This window comes from Bidens hawaiensis, unplaced genomic scaffold (genome assembly GCF_021521415.1).
Source record: "Bidens hawaiensis isolate Kalapana, Puna unplaced genomic scaffold, B.hawaiensis_p1.1 tig00013123_1, whole genome shotgun sequence".
NCBI lineage: Eukaryota > Viridiplantae > Streptophyta > Magnoliopsida > Asterales > Asteraceae > Bidens > Bidens hawaiensis.
This window is the reverse complement of record NW_027492110.1, coordinates 134,630-159,000: the sequence shown is the minus strand read 5'-3', so window position 1 is coordinate 159,000 and position 24,371 is coordinate 134,630. Positions and strand designations below refer to the sequence as shown.

General features: G+C 36.9%; 1 protein-coding gene, 1 long non-coding RNA gene and 1 pseudogene across 2 annotated transcripts in view; 1 reads left to right on the top strand and 2 right to left on the bottom strand.

Moving 5' to 3' along the window:
* LOC143543483 (uncharacterized) overlaps nucleotides 1-24,371 on the top strand; it is a 195,438-nt gene that overhangs the window by 107,737 nt on the left and 63,330 nt on the right. The window lies entirely within an intron of this gene.
* Nucleotides 9,859-11,389, bottom strand: LOC143543476 (U-box domain-containing protein 21 pseudogene; annotated as a pseudogene).
* LOC143543499 (histidine kinase CRE1-like) lies at nucleotides 19,348-24,122 on the bottom strand. The gene is made up of 8 exons (XM_077035810.1): nucleotides 23,578-24,122; nucleotides 22,637-22,873; nucleotides 21,969-22,544; nucleotides 21,655-21,706; nucleotides 21,339-21,568; nucleotides 21,169-21,267; nucleotides 19,928-21,057; nucleotides 19,348-19,827 (listed from the first exon to the last, which is right to left on the bottom strand). The coding sequence occupies exons 1-8, from the start codon at nucleotides 23,911-23,913 to the stop codon at nucleotides 19,563-19,565; spliced, it is 2,925 nt and encodes a 974-aa protein (XP_076891925.1). The 5' UTR covers nucleotides 23,914-24,122; the 3' UTR covers nucleotides 19,348-19,562.

The window sequence follows — 24,371 nt, the reverse complement described above, 5'->3', positions numbered from 1 at the left end:
AGGCCCGGCCCAAGGGGAGGGTGACGAACCAAGACCCACTCTCCCAAAAAGTCCATAATTGTTAAAAAAATAAATTTTATATTTATATATAATTTTGTTTTAACAAAAAAGTATACAAAATGACTATTTGGTTGAATGGAAACAAAGGCCATACGCTCAATTCTCACAATTAACGTTTTTTTTTATATAAAAAAACTTTCATTTGTGTTTATATATGAGTCATTTTAGTAACATATTTATTATTATTTGTTTGTGTTGGGCCTTTGAAAGGTAACATTATGATAAATCGTCAAATTATCTATTACATAATTGAGAACACGATTTAGGGGCCCGTTTTTTTACTCGTCCCAAGCCTCAAAATTTTAAGATGTTCTCATAAAGTTGTTCAAAAACTGGCTAATTGGTTTCAAGATATAGATCGATCTATGCCAAATCATCATTTAACGGGGTTACTGTGACAACTGCCCAATCCGACCCGACCCAGGTACCCGTTTTTGAATCCGATTCTTTTTATGATTTAAAATTTGATTATTAATCTTTGTAAATTTAACATTAATAAATTATATTTTTATATTACTTACTAATAATAATAATTCCTTTCCGCCGTCTCGCCCTTTCTCTCTTGTCGCCGTTCCGCCTCCCTTTTCTTTCTTGTCGCCGTCCCGCCCCTTTGCTTAACCCTTAAGCCTTGAAACCCTTTTTTCTCTTAACTCCTTGCTTGTCCTTTGGTTCTTCCCGCCTAAGGATGTCTGCGCAGCTCCACGCGCCAGACTCCTTACAAGGAAGCCTGCGCGAAGACCAGCTGTTCCAGCAATGCGCGAGGCGAACTATTCCCGCAGCGCGCTAAGAATGGTAGTTCTTCCCGCGGCGCGCTAAGAATGGTAGTTCTTCCCGCGGCGCGCTAAGGATTATAGTTCTTCCCGCGGCGCTCTAAGAATTATAATTCTTCCCGCGACGCGCTAAGGATTTGTAGTTTTTCTCGCGACGCGCTAAGGATTGTTCTCTGTCTGCCTTCGCCCTCGCGCTCGAGTCTTCTCGCGCTAGACCTAAAGTCTTTTCTTCTGTTTAGGTCAGCCTGTATACTTTTGAAATATCTTATCTTTGGTTTGAGCACTGTAGGTCAGTTCCGACATCTGTCCGAAAAGCCACTTTCGGCGCAGCATGCGCACCAATCCTATTGGTTGACAGAAAAAGTGACTGACATAATCTTTTGAAATCTTCTTTTGCATGCCTTGACCAGTACCTTTATCTGACTCCTCCCATGCTTTATTCTGTAACCTGTCAGCCCTTTTTTTTCCTGTTCCCCTGCTGCCATATCTTTTGGTATCTTTTGCTTTTGAAATCTTTTGCCTTTTGATATCTTTTGCTTGATTTGATGAGATCTTTTCCTCTTTTTAAGGGATTGTGTTCCCTAGGGTTTCCCTATATATAATACTATTTTCTTGTTATTTAACACTACACACACAAACACTTAAACTCTCCTCTGCTCTCTTCTCCCTGCCTTCTGCCGTTGTTCCTCAGCCGCCACTCTCTCTGCCTTCGTCTTTTCCCTTGTCCTGCCCAGATTTCCGGTAATATATAATATATAATAATTTGTTAAAGATACATATTACTATGCTAACATATATTCAAGGCATAAAACCAATCGTTAAACCAATAAACTCTTATTTATAGGTTAACTTGTGCTTGTTTGAAAGTTTGGTTCTTGCGTTACCTTTCAACGCACCGTTTACATGTGAGTAATCTCGTACCTAATCCCTTTTTATTTTTAATGTTTTGGGATGTTCATGTGTTCGTACAAACTTGAGTCTTAAGCTTGTTTATAAACTTTTGTCGCGCAAAACCCCATGTGTTATGGGCGTAGACTTGGCTGTTTATTTGTATGTGTGGATCATTAACCGTCTTGTCGGCCTATTCCGCAGTTTTCATGGATCCATTAGATGAACACGGGAGAACTATCGTTTATGATTTCTCTTTTGTTTACACTTGCACAGTTTTCTTGTTTTTGTGCTCAATTGGGAGCACGGGTTGAACTATGAGCTATGATCTATTAGGCTTGATCACAATCTGATTACACCCTTGTTGAACACCAGTTATACACATGATGCGCGCAGATATTGTTATCTATTTATATATATTAAACTTGATTTCTCACCGACACGCAAGTGTTGACGTTTTATTTTAACACATGTTCAGGTTTGCTGTAGCTGCTTTTGGGAATCTCAATGACACGTAGGATGTTTTCCTTTTCTTTGGACCTAGATTAAAATGTAACAAGACAAATTATGTTATTTGAATATTTTAAGTTATGATATGATTTATGTTACTTTACGATTTGTGTTCTGCGCGTGCGCAATGAAAATGTATTTATTAAATATTGACACCCAAATAGTGTCACGAGTAATGAAACAATACGTGGCGCCCCGATGTATAATCCGCCATCGGTCGGGGTGTTACAGATTGGTATCAGAGCTCCGTGACTTTAGGATAGGTGGTTAGACGTAACGACCTAGAATACCTAAGAGTCCCTTCTCGCGCATGAGAAATATCTCATGTTTGCGCGCTAATTGTTATTTACTCGATATTTATAAAATATGCTGGCGCATACGCAGCACTTGATTTCATATTTCGCGATCTTTCGATTTTTATTAAATTTCAATTTATCTCTTTACTTATTCGTTTGTTGTGGGGATTGAAAATCCGAGAAGTCATGGTGGTACATGAATAGTTGATTTACAATTACCATTAACTTTATGTTTTAAATTGAAGATTTGAAAAGTCATTGTGATACATGAATTGTCAATCTCCAATATTCGTTTACTCGATAATTTAAATTGAAGATTTGAAAAGTCATGGTGATACATGAATTGTCAAATCTCCAACATTCATTTACTCGATATTTTAAATTGGGAATTCGGAAAGTCATGGTGATACATGAATTGTCGATTTTCAATTCGAATTCATTACCTGTATTAAGTTTGCATTTTACTTCAAAATTTGATAGCGTTTAACTTCGCGAAACAAGCTTTACGACGATATATTTTGCGCTAAAATGATTTCCCATACCAAGGTATTAACAAAAACTAAAACTTTTATAGAATGCCTCCGCTATCAGCTCGTTATCAGAGGAGAGAGACCGCGCGCAGACGTAGGCAGCAACGTTCCCAGGAAATGGCCGCCGCAATAGCCCAAGCCTTAAACCAAACTAATACCAACCCCTCCGGATACAATATTAAATCCTTCAATGCGGGTAACCCTCCGAAATTCACAGGACTTGAAGGTGCCACCGTAATGCTCCAATGGCTCGAGAAAATTGAGAACACCTTCCTCCATACCCAATGCCCTCCAGACCGACGAACCTTATACGCCTCAAGTGTCCTAGAATCAAGGGCGCTTACTTGGTGGAACGGAGTAGCTCATGCGCGTGGCGCAGAGGCTGCTTCTAGCATGCTCTGGGGGGAATTCAAGGAAATCTTGACGCGAGAATTCTGCCCTCCCAACGAAGTAAAGCGCCTGGAGGAAGAGTTTTGGAACCTGAAACAGTACAGTGGCGAAGCGCGCGAGTACGCGACGCGCTTCCATGAATTAAGCTTGCTTGTCCCGCACCTAGTTACCCCTTCCCGCCAAGCCATCGAGAAGTTTCTTGGGGGTCTTCCCCTGGAAATTCAAGACTCTGTATGGGCCAGGAACCCAGCAACCCTTTCTGACGCCATCGAGTTGGCCGCTGTGCTCAGCGACAACCATGTCAGGGCAGGAACCCTGTTCCTGCGGGGAGCCGAGAAGACCAAGCTCACCAAGACTGTCCCAGAACCAACAGAAACCAAGCCAGAACCCTCAAACCGTAACAACCTCAAGCGTAAGCGCAAACCCAATCATCAAGCATACGCGCTTACCAACCCGCTCGTTGCCCAGCAACCCGCCTACCAACCTCAAGTTTACGCTCTTAACCCACTGTCAACCTACCCAACACCCCCTGTAGTCCATAACTATGCCTTAACCAATCCCGCACTCCCTGCCCCGTCAACTAAGAAACCTTACACAGGAAACCAACCCTTTTGCCCAACCTGTAGACTTCACCATCCAACTCAAGTCCCGTGTCGACTTTGTCACCGATGTGGCCGCGCTGGTCACAATGCGGAAAACTGTAGAGTCCTTCCCTCCAACCCAATTGCGCAAACACCACCAACCTACCTGCAGAACCCACAACCAACATACCCTAATCCACGACCCAGGTCGTGCTATAACTGCGGTGATCCCAGTCATTTCCGGAACGCGTGCCCGAGACTGCAAGTTCAGATTACGCAAGCTAATCCGGTTAACCAAATTTCAAACCAAGTGACGCGCGGACGAGCTTTTAATGTAACCGCGCACCAAGCGCAAGCGAATAATGACGTGGTTAATGGTACATTTTTACTTAATGGACAATATGCATCCATACTTTTTGATACTGGCGCCGATAGAAGCTTTATTTCTTGCGCATTTGAGCAGAAACTTGCGCGACCGCGAGTAAACTTAAACGAAAACTTTTCAGTTGAATTGGCTAATGGTGAAACTATTTTAATAAACTCCGTGATCAAAGATTGCACGCTTAACCTTAATGAACATGATTTTCTAATCGACCTCATTCCCATGCCTCTTGGAAGTTTTGATGTGATTATTGGAATGGACTGGCTCTCGGAAAATCGCGCCGAAGTAATCTGCGCCAAGAAGTTGATTCGCATTCCTCGGGAAAATGGTCAAGATCTTCATATCTACGGCGAGAAACCATCTAACGGTCTTAAACTTATGTCATGCTCTGAAGCCCGAAGACTTTTGCGGAAGAAATGTGTCGCGTTCTTAGCTCATGTGGTCAAACCCGATGAAGGAAAGAAGAAACTTTCTGAAATTCCCATCGTGCGTGACTTCCCTGAAGTCTTTCCCGAAGATCTTTCTGGTTTACCTCCTGCTCGGGAAGTCGAGTTTCGTATCGATCTTGTCCCTGGTGCATCCCCCGTAGCCAAATCTCCTTATCGTCTTGCGCCCGCTGAAATGCAAGAATTAGCAAGTCAACTCCAAGAGTTGACCGCTAAAGGATTCATTCGCCCTAGCTCTTCGCCCTGGGGTGCTCCGGTGTTGTTCGTTAAAAAGAAAGATGGTACGTTTCGCATGTGTATCGATTACCGCGAGCTGAACAAGCTCACCATTAAGAACCGGTATCCCTTACCACGTATTGACGACCTCTTTGATCAACTCCAAGGTGCCTCTTGTTTCTCCAAAATCGATCTCCGTTCTGGCTATCACCAGTTGCGTATCCGCGAAGAGGATATTCCCAAGACTGCTTTTCGAACCCGCTACGGTCATTTTGAATTCTTGGTCATGCCCTTCGGTTTAACCAACGCACCCGCTGTCTTCATGGATCTAATGAACCGGGTGTGTAGACCATTCTTGGACCGATTCGTGATCGTGTTTATCGATGACGTTCTGGTGTATTCCAAAACCAAGGCCGAGCATGAGCAACATCTTCGGTTGGTGTTGCAAAAGCTTCGAACCGAGCAACTCTTTGCCAAACTCTCCAAGTGTGAATTTTGGTCGGATGAAGTACAGTTTCTTGGTCATGTTGTAAACAAGATGGGTATTCATGTCGACTCATCCAAGATTGAAGCAATCAAGAACTGGATTACGCCATCCACTCCTACCGAAATCCGTTCCTTTTTGGGCTTAGCTGGTTACTACCGGCGATTCATTGCGAACTTCTCAAAAATCGCCTTGCCTTTAACAGCATTAACGCACAAAGGCAAACCGTATCTTTGGGGCTCTAAGCAAGAAGAAGCTTTTCAAACGCTCAAGCAATTGTTGTGTGAAGCTCCTGTTCTAGCGTTACCTGAGGGTACTGACGACTTTGTCGTTTATTGTGATGCCTCCAACCAAGGTCTCGGTTGTGTACTTATGCAACGAGGCAAGGTTATCGCTTACGCGTCAAGGCAACTTAAAATTCATGAAAAGAATTATACGACTCACGACCTCGAACTTGGTGCAGTTGTATTTGCCTTAAAATCTGGAGACACTACCTCTATGGGACTAAGTGCATCATCTACACCGACCATAAAAGCCTTCAGCACATTTTTGATCAAAAGGAACTTAACATGAGACAACGCCGATGGAACGAACTCATCAGCGATTACGATTGTGAGATCCGATATCACCCTGGAAAGGCTAATGTGGTAGCCGATGCGCTCAGCCGTAAACCTAGCCAACTTAACTGTATCTTGCCGCGCACGCAGCTTCACTTCGCGCCGATTCAAAGCAATCTTGAATCATGCATTCATGACGCGCAGCGCGCATCCATCAGCAATGGCAACCTTCGCGCCGAGTTAGCGTGTGGCGCGGAAGCGCATTTTGTCCCTAATCTGAGTGGAATTCTCTGCTATCTCAATCGCATCTGGATCCCCAATGATGAGAATCTTCGCTCTGTCATACTGAGTGAAGCGCACAAAACTCGTTATTCCGTTCATCCTGGTGCTGACAAAATGTACAAAGATTTGCGCCTTTCTTATTGGTGGCCTGGTATGAAAAAGGATATTGCTGTGTTCGTAGCTAAATGCCTAACTTGTTCTAAGGTAAAAGCTGAACATCAACGCCCATCTGGTTTGCTCGAACAACCTGAAATTCCTACGTGGAAATGGGAAAGTATAGCAATGGACTTTATCACCAAGTTACCCTTGACCGCAAGCAAACATGATAGCATTTGGGTAATAGTGGATCGATTGACCAAGTCTGCCCACTTTCTGCCCATTCGTGAAACCTACCGTGTTGAACAACTTGCGCATCTTTATGTCAAAGAAATTGTCTGCCATCATGGTACTCCCTTGAGCATCATATCCGATCGCGATGGCTGTTTTATATCTCGCTTTTGGAAATCTCTCCAATCTGCGTTAGGAACTCATTTGGACATGAGTACTGCATATCATCCTCAGACTGACGGACAGTCTGAGCGAACCATCCAAACCCTTGAGGATATGCTTCGATCTTGTGTTCATGATTTTGGAGGTAATTGGGATTCGCACCTACCTCTGATCGAGTTCTCTTATAATAACAGCTATCATTCCAGCATCGGTATGGCCCCATTTGAAGCACTTTACGGTCGAAAGTGCCGCTCGTCGATTTGTTGGAGCGAAGTGGGTGAAGTTCAAATCACAGGACCCGAACTAGTTCAAGAGACAACCGATAAAATCGCCAAGATCCGTGATCATCTGCTGACTGCCAGAAGCCGACAGAAGAGTTACGCAGATCGCAGGCGGAAGCCTCTCGAATTTCTAGTTGGTGATCTTGTTCTCCTCAAAGTATCGCCCTGGAAGGGTGTTGTCCGCTTTGGGAAGAAAGGTAAGCTTGCACCTCGTTATGTTGGTCCGTTCAAGATTCTTGCGAGGGTGGGAAAAGTTGCCTACAAACTGGACCCGCCGCCCGCGCTCAGCAATGTGCATCCAACGTTCCATGTATCCAATCTCAAGAAATGTTTAGCTGACGAGAACCTTCACATACCACTTGATGAAGCTCAAGTTGATGAATCCATGCATTTCGTTGAGAAGCCTGTTGAGATTATGGATCGCGAGGTAAAGCAAACCAAGCGCAGTCGCATCCCTATTGTCAAAGTTCGTTGGCAGTCCAAGCGCGGAGCCGAGTTCACTTGGGAAAGGGAAGATCAAATGAAGATCAAGTACCCGCACCTTTTCTCTGCGCATCCTACTTCGAGATAAATTTCGGGACGAAATTTCTTAAAGTAGGGGAGACTGTGACAACTGCCCAATCCAACCCGACCCAGGTACCCGTTTTCGAATCCGATTCTTTTTATGATTTAAAATTTGATTATTAATCTTTGTAAATTTAACATTAATAAATTATATTTTTATATTACTTACTAATAATAATAATTCCTTTCCGCCGTCTCGCCCTTTCTCTCTTGTCGCCGTTCCGCCTCCCTTTTCTCTCTTGTCGCCGTCCCGCCCCTTTGCTTAACCCTTAAGCCTTGAAACCTCTTTTTCTCTTAACTCCTTGCTTGTCCTTTGGTTCTTCCCGCCTAAGGATGTCTGCGCAGCTCCACGCGCCAGACTCCTTACAAGGAAGCCTGCGCGAAGACCAGCTGTTCCAGCAATGCGCGAGGCGAACTGTTCCCGCAGCGCGCTAAGAATGGTAGTTCTTCCCGCGGCGCGCTAAGAATGGTAGTTCTTCCCGCGGCGCGCTAAGGATTATAGTTCTTCCCGCGGCGCTCTAAGGATTATAATTCTTCCCGCGACGCGCTAAGAATTTGTAGTTCTTCCCGCGACGAGCTAAGGATTGTTCTCTGTCTGCCTTCGCCCTCGCGCTAGTCCTAAAGTCTTTTCTTCTGTTTAGGTCAGCCTGTATACTTTTGAAATATCTTATCTTTGGTTTGAGCACTGTAGGTCAGTTCCGACATCTGTCCGAAAAGCCACTTTCGGCGCAGCATGCGCACCAATCCTATTGGTTGACAGAAAAAGTGACTGACATAAACTTTTGAAATCTTCTTTTGCATGCCTTGACCAGTACCTTTATCTGACTCCTCCCATGCTTTATTCTGTAACCTGTCAGCCCTTTTTTTTCCTGTTCCCCTGCTGCCATATCTTTTGGTATCTTTTGCTTTTGAAATCTTTTGCCTTTTGATATCTTTTGCTTGATTTGATGAGATCTTTTCCTCTTTTTAAGGGATTGTGTTCCCTAGGGTTTCCCTATATATAATACTATTTTCTTGTTATTTAACACTACACACACAAACACTTAAACTCTCCTCTGCTCTCTTCTCCCTGCCCTCTGCCGTTGTTCCTCAGCCGCCACTCTCTCTGCCTTCGTCTTTTCCCTTGTCCTGCCCAGATTTCCGGTAATATATAATATATAATAATTTGTTAAAGATACATATTACTATGCTAACATATATTCAAGGCATAAAACCAATCGTTAAACCAATAAACTCTTATTTATAGGTTAACTTGTGCTTGTTTGAAAGTTTGGCTCTTGCGTTACCTTTCAACGCACCGTTTACATGTGAGTAATCTCGTACCTAATCCCTTTTTATTTTTAATGTTTTGGGATGTTCATGTGTTCGTACAAACTTGAGTCTTAAGCTTGTTTATAAACTTTTGTCGCGCAAAACCCCATGTGTTATGGACGTAGACTTGGCTGTTTATTTGTATGTGTGGATCATTAACCGTCTTGTCGGCCTATTCCGCAGTTTTCATGGATCCATTAGATGAATACGGGAGAACTATCGTTTATGATTTCTCTTTTGTTTACACTTGCACAATTTTCTTGTTTTTGTGCTCAATTGGGAGCACGGGTTGAACTATGAGCTATGATCTATTAGGCTTGATCACAATCTGATTACACCCTTGTTGAACACCAGTTATACACATGATACGCGCAGATATTGTTATCTATTTATATCTATTAAACTTGATTTCTCACCGACACGCAAGTGTTGACGTTTTATTTTAACACATGTTCAGGTTTGCTGTAGCTGCTTTTGGGAATCTCAATGACACGTAGGATGTTTTCCTTTTCTTTTGACCTAGATTAAAATGTAACAAGACAAATTATGGTATTTGAATATTTTAAGTTATGATATGATTTATGTTACTTTACGATTTGTGTTCTGCGCATGCGCAATGAAAATGTATTTATTAAATATTGACACCCAAATAGTGTCACGAGTAATGAAACAATACGTGGCGCCCCGATGTATAATCCGCCATCGGTCGGGGTGTTACAGTTACTAGGACTTAGGTCTCTCTTATAAACAAGACATAAAGTACATGTTATGTTTTTCTAAATCAATTCCATTATAATTTACTATAAATCAATATGTATGCAAAAGACCTATTAATCTCCCTACGTGTATATACTAAACTTACAAATAAATATTGTTCCTAAAACTATACTAATTTTGTTCAAAAAGATCTTTTTAAGTTCTTGAAATCCATAGATTCAATACACTCATCTCTCCCTCTAAGCAAATTCCACCCTTTCAACAATTCACCAGCCTTCTCTTTAGTTTTCAAAGAAGAACCAACTTGCAACAACAACACAAGCTTTTGAAAAGCACCTACTTGAAGTGCTTCCATTGCTACAACCTCCTCAACTCCAACACTCTTCTCATATCTACTCAGTTTCCAAAGAATCGAAACCGAAAACTCAGTCGCAGTATCCGAAACACGCAACAATTTCTTCACAAGCACCGGGACAGTTAATGCGTTCGTATAAGCTTTTTCAAGCCCTTTATCTATGCTACAAAGACCGTCAAGTACGCCTAATGACGTTTCGCATACACCTCTTGTGCAATCGACGAGCATGTCTATTAACTTTTCGGTCAACCCCATTGCAAGGAAACTTGATATTAGGGTTTCCTTTTGGTTGAAAGAAGTTGATGGGGTGACAAGATGATAAATGGAATGATGCATTAGTTGTAGTATGGTCAATTGGCTCATTGATGAGCTTTGCTAATGCTTCTATACTTCCTTCAACCGTCGCGAATTCTTGTAGCTTCATTTCGTCGGATGAGAGGAGTTCTTTAAGTACCAAGACCGCATTTCTTCGACCAGATAAAGTTCCAACCTTTAAAGTCTTTACTATGGTACGTAAAGATTGGTTTGACCCGAGACCAGACTTGGTCTCCTGGTCAAACGGAAGAATCAGGGTTAACCCTGAGAGAATTTCTTCCAAAACCGAGGTGTTCTCTTGATTCTTGTTACAAGAAAACACCTCAAACGTCTGGGACAGCACCCGAGCTGTCCCGTTAGATACAATGTACTTCTTTTCCCTCTCACTTTCTTTAACCAAATCTTTAATCTTTCCCACTAACTCCATAACACCTTCCGCATTTCGCTTATCCCTCATCGACACGATCCTTGATAAAATCGCGCTCACTTGAGCCGAGCTAGTGGGGATTCTAGGAGTCGGTATGCGGTCGAACCCATACGACTTATTCTCAACACACCAATCTTGAATCATCCTTCTAATCGTGTGGTTCGGCACCGGGTCAAGGCTGGTCAACGCCACACCCGTCACCGACATGTGTGCTTCCCGTCTTCAAATATCCATTTCTCTACACTCTCCCTGTCGTAGGTTACCCCAGTCGATAATATCACCGGATCCTTCATTAATTCAAGTGATATCGGACACCGAAAATGCTCGGGTATAATCACTTGATCAACCTCCACGTGATCCATAACTTTGTTGATCTTTTTAGCATTAGTTCTTGCTTGTCTTCGGTTTCTATAAGCAGAAAGCATTGTAACGTGTAACGTGTTATTAATAATCTACAAAGAATCAAAGAAATATTAATATCTATAGCTTGTTTCTATTTCTAGCTCTTGAGAATGTTTTTGTGAATATGTTGAATAATATGAAGACATGTTAGTTTGGTCTTTATTTATACAAGCGGACATGCAACCGCGTGTTTTAAGGTTTGAAAAGTTGGTTTTTCAATTATAGAATTTGGTTTCAAAGTATAATAATAATGATAAGATATTATTATTATTATTATTATTATTATTATTATTATTAAATAATGTTGGAAAAAAGCGGAAAATTGAATGTTGACCATTTGGAATGCTTCAAATGATAGGTTTGAAGTTTGAACTGGTAAATTAGAAATAATAATAATAATAATAGGCTAGGGGTCAGTTAGTCAATGGAGAAGGGTCTTTGAAGTGGTCGGTACGTGTGACATTACACGTTATATTTTTCTCTCATATAATTCATTACATTGTTTAGCTGAACTCAAGCTCAAAGTTTTAACTCGTTAGTATAAACGAGCCTCACCAAGCTCGTTCGTATAACTTCGTGCTAGAGCTGGTACTGAATCGGCTCGTTAACCTGTGCTATATTTCCTAAGCATGTTATTCTATAAAGTTTGTACAATTCATTTTTAAATTTTGCATACAAGTCGGAAAAATAATTGATGCACAAAGATTATGTTATATTAGACAATTGACAAATTGGATTTTAATAATTAAGATTATAATATACTCTTTTGTTGTTTTTATTAAAAGAGTTTTATTTAATCCATGCTTTGATCTCGGGTATGGCTGTAAGCGAACCGGACGTCCGGGCGTCCGTTCGGTAAGAAGTTCGTTTATGTTCGCCCGTTTAATAAACGAACCGGACATGGACACAAAAATTTCGTTCGGTAAGCTTAACGGACGAACACGGACAAGAGCCAAGTCCGTTCGATAGTGTTCGTGAACGTCCGGTAACGTTCGTCCGATTACGTCCGGTAATGTCTGTCCGGTATCGTTAGTGTTTATATCTATCCAGTATTGTAATTTAACTGTGGATTTTCTAGTGTTATTAATAACACTTTTATATTATTACACATGTTTGATGTCACTTATATTATAGTGATCCACTTTATGTTAATATATTAAGTGTTAAGTATATTTGAATGTTATATGGTGTAATTCCTAATTTGTATGTGAAGTTGTTTAGATTTATGCTTGGTGTTAATATGTAACCGTTTATATTTGTCCATTAGTGTTCGTTGTCCATTAATGTTCACATGTTTGTTTGTCCATTAGTGTCCGTTTGTACATTATTGTCCGTTAACGTCCATTAAAAATATTAATGGACGGACATGGACGGAGACAGAGAAACTCAATTTCTTAATGGACAGACACAGACATGAATTTTTGTTCGGTAGAGTTTTCGTGAACATTCCGTTTGTCCGTTAAAAGCTTAACAGACGGACACGGACATGCTCTCGTCCGGTCCGGTCCGTGTACACCCCTAATCTCGGGTCGGTTCTCAGTCTTTACATGAGTAAACTTGACTTTCTAGAAACAACACGAGTAGCTTCTTAAGATTCCGAGTATTGATCATATAAAACATCTTTAATATGTTTAGTTACTAATAATTGATTTTATGCCATCTTAAAACATTATTTTAATTTTAAGAAAATATAAAATTTAAATATGTAACATTTGAAGTGTGTGTGATTATATTAAAATTAATCTATAAATTCAAAAGAGAATCCCTAAATTACATATGATTAAATATCTAAATTTTAGTTGTTTGAAAATTTTCATGTAATTCACGGGTTTAAAAGCTAGCAGATTATAATATGCGACCATGTAGTGTGAATATTTATATTTTTAGTTCATATTCAAATAGTTTAACTTTAAAACCAGACTAAAAGCTAGTTTCCTACTTTCCTTTAGTTGTACATAAAATATTTACAATTGTACTTTTTTTATGTTCAATAATATAACCTTCCTCTTTTAAATTTTATTTTTATTTTTATCTTGCCACTACACAACGTTTGTCAGTGAAGAAAGACATGCGTTTCAGACTTTCAGTTGTCCGCATTTTTCGCGTGCATTTAATTTTCCTTAATTGCCAACCTACGCGCATGTTACGCGCCTATGTCCAATTCAAGATTGTTTTGTCTCAAAACTCATAACCACATCAAAATGTTTATATATTGTGAGAACCGTTCAAACTACATATAAAACTAAACCATAACAAAAACGCAACGACATAATTCGGTTGGTATCAGTTAAGTTTGTTATGGCACCGGAAATAAATTTGTAAGCTGCCTAAAACAGCATTGGCACGTATAACTTGTGATCAAAGCGACACGAATTCGATAGGCATTGGTAAAATTCATTACAGTACCGGTGCTAAACTTTAAAGGTAATTACTAAACGGTGGGAATAGTGGTGAACGACACTCGTATAGCGGTTGCAATTCTATGCGAACTTGGTCGGTATGCCCAAAAAGAGTTTCGTTAAATTAAGAAATTTAAAACAAAAAGAAAAAAAAAAACATATTTAACATATCAGTTAGGTTCGTAATGGGACCACGATCCCCTTATAATAGTATGTCAATCTAGTTGTAGCGGGATTTTTATTTTATGGCGTAGTTTTTTTTTTTAAATCGACCGTAAATGTTATGTCAAAACCACTTCTTTCAAAAAACTGATCTATTGATCAGTATCTAACTGATCTATTCTTCACAAGGATATATTACTAATTAGTAATTTATATCTATAAATTTATAACATAAGAAAACAATTTTAAATAATAAAATTACAACTACAAGTCAGCAGGTTGATTAAGACCTAAAGCATCACAATTGTAGCCACAAAAATGGGCTATAAACATAATCTGGACCCAAACAGAAATGGTCAAACTAGCCAGTCCAGTAAGCAAACAGACTCTAGCCTCAGTCCAGTATTCAACAGTTTCAAGTACATGTTGCATTGCTTCCATACTTGTTGCCTTTACTGTACATTCAGCATAAACAACTGTATCTTATTTGACAAAAATCCACGTGTTAAATAAAAAATAAAATAAACAAATAATATACATAAAATCATATGTGAAAAAAATGTTATACTTATATGCATACTTATTGTATTTGATTCTAGTTTTATAACATTACCTTTATCATGTCACATGTTATATCTTACTAGACGGGTACCCGCGCGATACGACGAGAAACAAAATTATAGTAATCATGTAACTATTGTGGATGTTCAAGGTTCGTTTGAATCCTTGAAAACGTTTGAACCAATCACCACTTTTGGTCAGTCGGTTTCCGAATGTTCAAACCATAGCAAAGGATTTGGTTTATGGTTTATACAGAAAATTGACCATATAAAACCAGATCAGACGGTAAATTTATTATTGAAGTTCAATAAGTGAAACCAAACCATTAGTAACGATTCAGTTTAAAGTTTCAAGGGTTCAGTTTCGGTTCTTAATAACAAAAAATCAAACCAACGGTTTGGCTCACGGTATAACTTTGAAACCGTTAAAACCAAATTGTGAATACCCATACGTAATATGTTAATTTTTTTTATTTTAAAAATTATAGCAAAACCATACCCAAATTAAAGACAATAAAATGCTCATTTTTATGGTGCATTTTTTTATAAAAAATATTAATGTATGAAAAAGTTATGGTCGTTAGAAAATCTTTGGTGAGAAGTTATTTACAATTATAGTTAAAAGGTATGTATGTGTAAAGATAAAGGTCCAAATAGTAACTATTTCTTAAAATTTACAAAAGTTGAGTAAAGGTGAGGGAACTATATTGTAACTATTTCAAGACATATTTTGTAATGGACAAGTTTGTCCTTAACTTGCATATGTACATTAGCCATTAAAAATTGTAAATACTTAAAAAATGAGTGTTTTAATTTACGTTTGTTTGGTGTATCTATACATACTATTAAAGTATGACATAATTTCCACATGACACCTATCTAGGGTGTCCACATAGGATGCCACCTCACCTCCATGTCATCCATTTCCTTACTTAATCATTCCAACTCAGCAATTAAACCACATTTAACCCATTAACCCATATTAGCTTAATTTCTTGCGGGTCTTTATTATCCATTAACCCATTAACCCGTAAATTCAAATACTGTATTTAAGTCTAAATTCTTCAGCTTACACTTTTCACAAACCCTAATGGCCGCTCTTAGCCTCTTATTTCTGCTTAATATTTTCGATCCAAGGTAAACTACAATAAATTAATTTTCGGCAACATTATTATTTTTTCCGGTTATTCTTTCTTATAAGTTTTATATGTTTATTTTCAGATATAACTGATTTCAAAAAAATCAGTTTAGGTTGGTGACATGATACACGGTCATTAAGGTGATATGTGGACGTTTTAAGTTTTTCCAGTAAGTGTTGCCGGTTTATTTTTTCTATCATGTTTATAACGATTATTTTTTTATATTTGTTTTAATGCTTCATTTAACTTTGTTAATTAATCAAAATATGAACTTTCATGATTATTAGAAGCTTCTTTCTCTTTTCCGGTATACCATGATCATTCTTACAATATCGTTTTTCCGGTAACACCTTTTAAATTTTCCTTCTTTTTAATTATTGTTTAAAACTCCATAATATATATATTAATTGTCTAATTTATTATTTCAGGATATTGTTCGACTCATCTATACTAATATCGCTTTTCCGGTATACAATGGTCATTATGACAATATCGTTTTCCCGGTAACACCTTTTTAATTTTTTTGTTTTTTAATTATTGTTTAAAAGTCCATAATATAATTATTAATTTTCATTTTTATTATTTCAGGTTATTGTTCGACTCATCTATACTATTATCGTTTTTCCGGTATACCATGGCTATTCTGACAATATCGTTTTTCCGGTAACACGTTTTAAATTTTCCGTTTTATAATTATTTTTTAAAAGTCCGCAATATAATGATTACTTCATTTTTATTATTTCAGGTTGTTGTTCGACTCATCTATACTAATATCACTATTGATGAAGACCGAAGTATTTGTATTTTTATTAAACATTCATGTATAGATTTAATTTATTCATGTATTACAATATTTCAATTTCATATATCATAGTTAAAAGTTAATAGTATTTGTTTTCGTTTTTTATAATAAATTACACCATTAATTATTTCATTAATTCTAATTATTTAGTATGACTTTCCTAATTTGTGGACATAACGAATTCGGTTTTATACGTTGACTTTCCTCAATTAATTATTTCCTAATTTTTGTCAATACCATCTATAATAAAATTCTAATTATAGAATTTAAACCCTAATAAAATAATATGATACATTGACTTTCCTCGATTAAGTATTTCCTAATTTGTAATTATAACGAAATAAAAATAAAAATTAAATTAAAATTAAGTTAAAATTATTACTCTTTTTTCAAATTTAATCTATAAATCTATAAATAATAAATTCCATAATTCAAATCATAATAATTTATTTAAAATTAAATGTTCTTAATCTATAAATAATAATACATAATACGGACTAACAACTTTACCAATTATAAATAAGTAAATCAGGTTATAGAATGTATCTATTGTATCTCTATACATGTTTGGTATATGATTTGAATTATAATTTTAATTTATAATAAATATGAATATTAATTGTTTGACTAACAGGTTTCCTCTGTATTCGTTTAATATACCGTCAAAAATGAATTGTTTCCTATTTAACATGTTTCCTTTTTTTTTCTAACTAACAATTCAAGGACATTAATTCTAAAGTTTTCAAGGTCATCATATTCAATTAATGTTAATATCTAATGGTTTAATGTGGTTGAGAAGACAATGAATCGTTTGTTTCTATTATGTGATTATTTAGACAATGGTTTGGTGTACTTCTTTTTGTGGATGTTTATGAATATTTATATAGCATTATATGTTATTATATTTTGAATGTTTATATTTCGTTATATATTATTATATTGTATGTTAGTTTATATACATTGTGTTATATATCTAATATCAAACCGGTTTTAGGTACTGATGATTTTGTTTTAGGTTGCAAATTTTGCCTATCATGTTGGTATAACAACGTTAACATCTAATTAGTTGTAATGACTTTTATTATAAACTTAAGTTTGTGTAATTATTAACAGTTTATGTAGACTATCTTATTAACTATATCTCCAATATAGATAAATATTATATCTTTTTGGGTTATAAATTTAATGATATATTATTTTTGTTTATATATATATATATTATGATATTGTATAGTAGTTTATATACATTTTTTATGTATCTTTTTTATCTTGTATTTTTAGTATGAATTATTAAACATGTATGCTTTTAATTATAATTTATTTGATATATATTGTATATCTTATCTATTTCCCTGATTTAAAAAATAAACAAAATATAGGGATAATGTTTATAAACAGTCTAAAAGTATAGGGTTAATAATTAGTTTTATGGATTCAATAACCGCCATTATTTTTGATTAATTTATACGGTTTTTGAAGATGAACAATCACACCCTAATTTCTTCAATCAGACAATCAAACACAATCAGTTTTTCATTTTCGTCCACAATGTCGACAATTGTTAACTGGAAGTTTTGCTCCGATAACAATATATATGAGTTCATTATCAGTGATCGCTCGGTAATTCACAAGCATAACATCTACTCTGTTTTGTCTTTTGATATTCTCAAGAAGTATCAAATATACGTAGCCGGGAATCGAAAAGTTGTTCTATATGATGAAGAGAACTCACTGATGAATGCTATTCGAGAGGATATTGTACAACATGATCAAGAGGTTCTTCTGGTTGTCAATGTGAGCCAATGGTTTTTTTATCCTTTTCAGAATTTGGTTGTTATAAAGTATGTGAATGGGCAATAGAAGACTGTGAAACCAAGATCAATATTGCAATCAAATGATCTTTATCTTTTAAGATATTTGGATCAGTTGAAGCTTTCGAATTAGAGAAAACATAGAGCACATTTTGATTTGGAAGAGGAGGTCGGTGAGAAGGTTAAATGGCTTTTAGAGTGTCAAAACTACGAATCCGATTTTGATGATCTTCATAGTTCCTTTGAATCTGATGTTGAAGTTTAAGGTGACAGTTATTCAATAATGTGTTTATTTACTTAATTAGTTTAATTCTTTAGTTTATTGATTGCAATGTTTGTTTGTTTATGTTATTACATTAATATATAAAAACATACAATAAACTGTTAAAATCGTTTTTTTGGTGTCGTAGGTTGTGATGGCAGTTTGGTTTTTTGTTGGATTGTTGATGAAGCTGATGGTTGGTAAGTTTACCTCACATGTTTATATCTTCTTTTGTTTTAGAGTTTATGGTTAGTATGATTCTTTCAATAATATGATAGTTTCAAAAGTCTTTAATTTTTTATAACCAGTTTTATTTATTTTGTTATTTATATAAACTTGTGTTACATATAAACATTTTGTGTGTGTTACAACAAAAGTATTTACATATTTATGTTTACATGAAGTCTTTATGTTAGTCACATTTGAGTTAAATAGTTAATTGACTTCCATATTTTCTTTTTCTTTTTCAGGTTTTAGGTACTGATGATTTTGTTTGAAGTTGCAAATTTTGACTATCATGTTTGTGTAGCAACATTAACATCTAATTAGTTGTAATGACTTTTATATATTATAAACTTAAGTTTGTGTAATTATTAACTGTTTATGTAGACTATCTTATTATCTATATCTCCAATATAGAGAAATATTATATCTTTTGGGTTATAAATTTGATGATATATTAAGGTTGTTTATATATATATATATATATATATATATATATATATATATATATATATATATATTATGATATTGTATGGTAGTTTTAGATACATTTTGTTACATATCTAATGTCAACCGTACTATCCTAGTTATATATAGTATAGATAGGCAACAAAACATGTCTTTAAGGACCACAATACAATGAAGCAGCATAGCATAGATTTGTATTACCAAAGACAATTACACAACAAAATGTGTGTTTTTCACGGCTTCTCAATACCTATACCGATAAAATATTAACGATACAATACGGAAAAAAAAACGGTCACAAAATATAAAATTTCCCTTCCCCTAAACCATCTATACATACACGTTCCGAGTCAACCCGTCGAGTTAGATCCAAAGTCGGTTAGGGTTACGACCGGTTATCCAAATTAACTATATCGCCGGTTCACAATACCGATGGTTATACCATTGAATGTACATAACGTTTTCCCGCCAATTTCTCAGTTTTCTAACCCGTGCTGGGTTTCGACTCGAAAAACTTTGCGACCGCTTGATAAAGATTTTCTTCTTGAAACGGTTTTGACACGTAACCATCCATCCCGCTTTTTTGACATTCCTCAAATGTGGCGTGGATCACGTCCGCAGTCATCGCTAGGATCGGTAAGTGCCACTCGGTTGCGGTTTGAGCCTCAGAACACCCGTCTACCGGATCACTCGTTAGCTGCTCGTTTGCCTGCCTTTCCATTAACCGGATACGGCGTGTCGCCTCGAACCTGAAATTTAATAACGCGGTTTTATTATTATTATTATTATTATTATTATTATTATTTTATCAAACTAAATAATGTAAACAATTTTTTTATTAGTATGTACCCGTCCATTTCAGGCATTTGAATATCCATAAAGCAGGCATCGAACGTGTGCGGTATTTGAAGCAAATCGAGAGCCGATTTCCCGCTATCGGCACACTCAACCTCGGCCCCGAATTTTTTAAGCGCACCGGCTGCAACCCTACGGTTCACTCGATTATCATCAACCACTAATATCCTCTTCCCACGAAGCAACCCGCGAAGGTAAACGGGCCCGTTCGCCATACCTTTACCCGGTTCCACCTTCTTCCCGGTTCCAAACACTTGTTGTAAACACGCTGCCACCATACTCGCTCGTAATGGTTTCATAATCAACGTGTCGGAAAAACCCGCGGCTTTTGCCTTATCGAATTCATCACCGGTTATATTTGTCGCAAGAAGGATTGTTTTAGGTGATTTTAACGCGGGCCCGAAAACTTGTACGTTGGTAACGTCGTCACCTGATAACCACACGTCTTTCTCGACCAGAATCATGTCCGGTTGACCCGAACCGAAAACGGACCCCGCGGTTCTTATGCTATTAACAACCTCAACTGACACACCTAACCGTTTCAAATGGTATCGTGTAACCGCGGCTCGAATAGGTTTTGTGTCAACAACGGTTGCTTTCAACCCGTTGAAAGCAGTCGGTAAGTCATCATAAAGTGATCGTTTCGGGTCGGTAACCACGTTTTTCTCGCAGCGTTTAAAGTTAACCGTGAAGGAAAACGTGCTACCGATTTGCGGTTGGCTAACGAAGCTAATTTGACCACCCATAAGCTCAACGAGACACTTACTAATGCTCAACCCGATTCCCGTCCCACCGTAATTTCTAGAGGTTGAACTATCGGCTTGCATAAACGGCATGAAAACGAGCTTTTGAGCGTGTACCGGGATCCCGATTCCCGTGTCTTCGACCGAGACGATTAGATTAACGTTTTGTGATGACCCGTCAAACGGGCATTCTTCGTCTGCGATTATATGCTTGAATCGTTCCCAACTGTTTCGGTCATCGGCTGCTTCCTGACCGCTTAGCGTGTTTGACCAGAAACCGTTAGATCTTGCGTTTAAACAACCATCGGGTTTTGCATCGTTTACCGCTTTACAATGTTCGGTTAGATGGACTTGAACAAATATATGCCCTTGTTCGGTAAACTATCAATATATCATTAAAAATCAAATCTTTATAAGAATCTTGAATCATTTTAATATCATAAAAATCAAAAATTTCAATATAATTCAACAAAAATCATGAAAGTTGCTTACTTTAACAGAATTTCCCACGAGATTCGTTATCACTTGTTGGAATCTTCCAGGATCGCCCATCACAATTTGCGGGACATTATCCGATACAAAAACCGCCAGCTTCATAACACAAAACCGAGCATAAATCAGATCATTTAAAAAAAAAAAAAACTAAAAATTGTGCATTTTACCTCAATTCCTTTATTACGCGACTTCTCGGAGAACAACGAAAGCACGTCGTCTAATATTGACCGGAGGTCAAACGGAACTGCCTCAAGTTCCAGCTTCCCGGCTTCAATTTTGGCCCGATCAAGCACTTCGTTAATCAAAGTAATCAAGGCCCGTCCACACGCTTGAGCCGTTTGAGCATAATCTCTTTGTGTTGAACTTAAATCAGTATCTAGAAGTAATGCAAGCATCCCTAAAATCCCATTTGCAGCTTTGTTATATAATTCTATCCAACAGATTAATAAAAATAAAAACCGAGCAAAAAGATTGAAATAATACCGAGAATGCCATTCATAGGAGTCCTGATTTCATGTGAAACAGTAGCAAGAAACTGGCATTCAAACATACAAAAGAATTATTAACATGTTTTACTATATGGTTTATATCAACATTAAAGATTCAAACTTTAAGCAAATAACATTAAAGATTCAAACTTTAAGCAAATAACATTAAAGATTCAAACTTTAAGCAATTAACATTAAAGATTCAAACTTTAAGCAAATAACATTAAAGATTCAAACTTTAAGCAATTAACATTTAAAGATTCAAACTTAAGGAAATAACATTAAAGATTCAAACATGAAGGAAATAACCTGGGATTTGGTGACATCAGCAGCTTCGGCTCGGACTTTTAACTGTTGCATTTTGTGAAAATCGTCTTCAACTTGAACAATATGAATAGCACCCGTATAAAACATGTAGCCCGCCAAGAAAACGATCACATATCCCAAAAACGCAGTGGTGAAAGCGGTTCGTGAGATCGGTGCTTTATGGAGGTACCGACACATCATCTCGTGTTTCCTAAACGGGTCACCAAAGTCGAGTGAGCTGACCTGCACACGTGACATGTCACCATATTGGGCCTGACGACCGTACATTATTAACGGGTCCGACATGTTTGTGACGTCGTAAACTTTTACTATGATCTCTTGGTTTCCCGCGAGTTGACCAAGCAGGTTTTCCACTAGTGACTCGACATCAAAGGCTCCACCAAGGTACCCGACCGTAGCTTCGATGCGGTCCCGGACCGATGCTTTTGGCGGGAGTTTTGACTTGTAGACCGGGATTGTCAACACGACTCCAAGATGGTTGGAGCCCAAGAGCTTAAACGGGCTCGTGAGCACTGCCTTCCCGGTTGATCGGGCCCGCAGGATGTTTTCTCGGTCCTCCTGTAATCAAATTCAAGAATCAAGATATACTCAAATATTTGAATACCATAAAGATGTATGGATTATTATTAAATAAAGTTTAGAAATTTAACCTCGCCCGACATCATATCTACCAAATTAAGGTAAGAAACAGTTTCTTGAGAGAAGATCACGGGGGCATACTCGTCTCGGTGAGGTGAAGGATCTTTATTCGCCATTGTTCTTATTGTCCCACTGTGTTGACTTTCAAAGTCAGCCCTTTGGTAATTCATTACCCTTCGTGCATATGCTACTCCACTTAATAGTGGTCTTTCAAATGCTGTTCTTGCTGTATACTCTGCAAATGTTTCCTGCATTATATAATTATACAAAATCAATTTTCCCATTTGACATTGACTTTTGAAGTCAAACTAATACAATTTTGAACCTCAGAATTGATGTCAAATTCAAAAGACTGCACGAAAAAATTGACAGTTTGATACAAACAGATTTGATGTCATATTCAAAAGACCACAATTTGATTCTTTGAACCAAAAAATATTTCAATTTAGGTTTCTTGTTTAATCCCAAAATATGCTTCTTGAACTACCCACAGTTTGATCAAAAAATAATACCAAAAATACAAAACAGATGATCAAGAATTTAATAACAAACAATTTAAAAAAAAAACAGAAACTTTATGATTATTTTTGCTGAATTGAATCAAGAAAAGTATCAAATTTCACAAAAACACAAAGATTCAACTCAAGAAACTATCTTTCTTGATCATCTTGAGCAAGAACATGAAAAAAAAAAACTACAAAAATATTCATAAATACCTCCTCAGCAACTTTATTTTCACAAAAGTTCAAGAATTTAAGAATAAACAAATTAAATTAAAAAAAAAAAGACTTTATGAATATTTTTGCTGAAATCAAATTTAAAAAAAATGGTAGAATTTCACAAGAACACAAAGATTCAACTCAAGAAAAAATCTTTCTTGATAATAATGAGCAAAAACATGAAAAAAAAAATCAAACACAAGCACTATAAAAGTTAAAAAGGAGGTCAAAACCTGGTCAATGACTGAAGGGTTCTTGTAATAATGAAAAGTTGAGACCAAAACAGCAAGAGCATGAACATGATTAACACAAACACTAAACTGATCTTGCAACATTCTAGCCCTTTGATCACACATGCTCACCAACCCCTCTTGAATTCTCTCTTGATAGCCTGCATCTATGCATCTATACACATAAACTGCAGCAAACCCAAACACAATCACCCATAAAGCCAAGTATTTGCCTTGGTTTCTTCTTGGAATGTATGATGTGTACTTCCTCTTTGCTCCCAATTGCTGCTGATCATTCAAACTCACTGCCACTAAATGATGCTGCCCTTGCATTTTCATTATTTTTAATTTTCTTTAATTTAAAGATTTGTAATCTTTATACTCAAAGGACAAAACTTTTTCAAGAAAACATATAATTGGACCATGGTTTTGTGTGATTTAGGTCAAGAAGTTAATAAACACACAAACCCAAAAAAACCCACAAATAATAATCATCAAAGACAAGAACTTTGTATTTTTTTTATTTTTTTATTATTTAAAATAAAATAAAAATTAGGAATGATCTTAAAGAGACAAGCATGGGGGTGTTTGCAGTAGCTATAAAAAGATGCACAGAAGCCCAGATAGCAAAGGAGCTTTGAAGCAAAAAAATGTTGTATATAAATATTAAAAAACAATTAATTAATATTAATAAAACCAGAGGCGTGAAGAAGGTAGCAGACAAAGACTTAACACATTCACTGTTGGTGTGTGAAATCTTGAATTAAAAAAGATGAAGAAATCATATCGAATCTAAA

Excerpts from the sequence above, each read along its gene's own strand:
- LOC143543499 (XM_077035810.1), bottom strand. The coding sequence starts at position 23,913 with ATGAAAATGCAAGGGCAGCATCATTTAGTGGCAGTGAGTTTGAATGAT. Across the intron at positions 21,707-21,968 it reads CTGATGTCACCAAATCCCAG|TTTCTTGCTACTGTTTCACA; the intron begins GTTATTTCCTTC and ends TTTGAATGCCAG. Across the intron at positions 19,828-19,927 it reads CAAATGCCTGAAATGGACGG|GTTCGAGGCGACACGCCGTA; the intron begins GTACATACTAAT and ends ATTAAATTTCAG.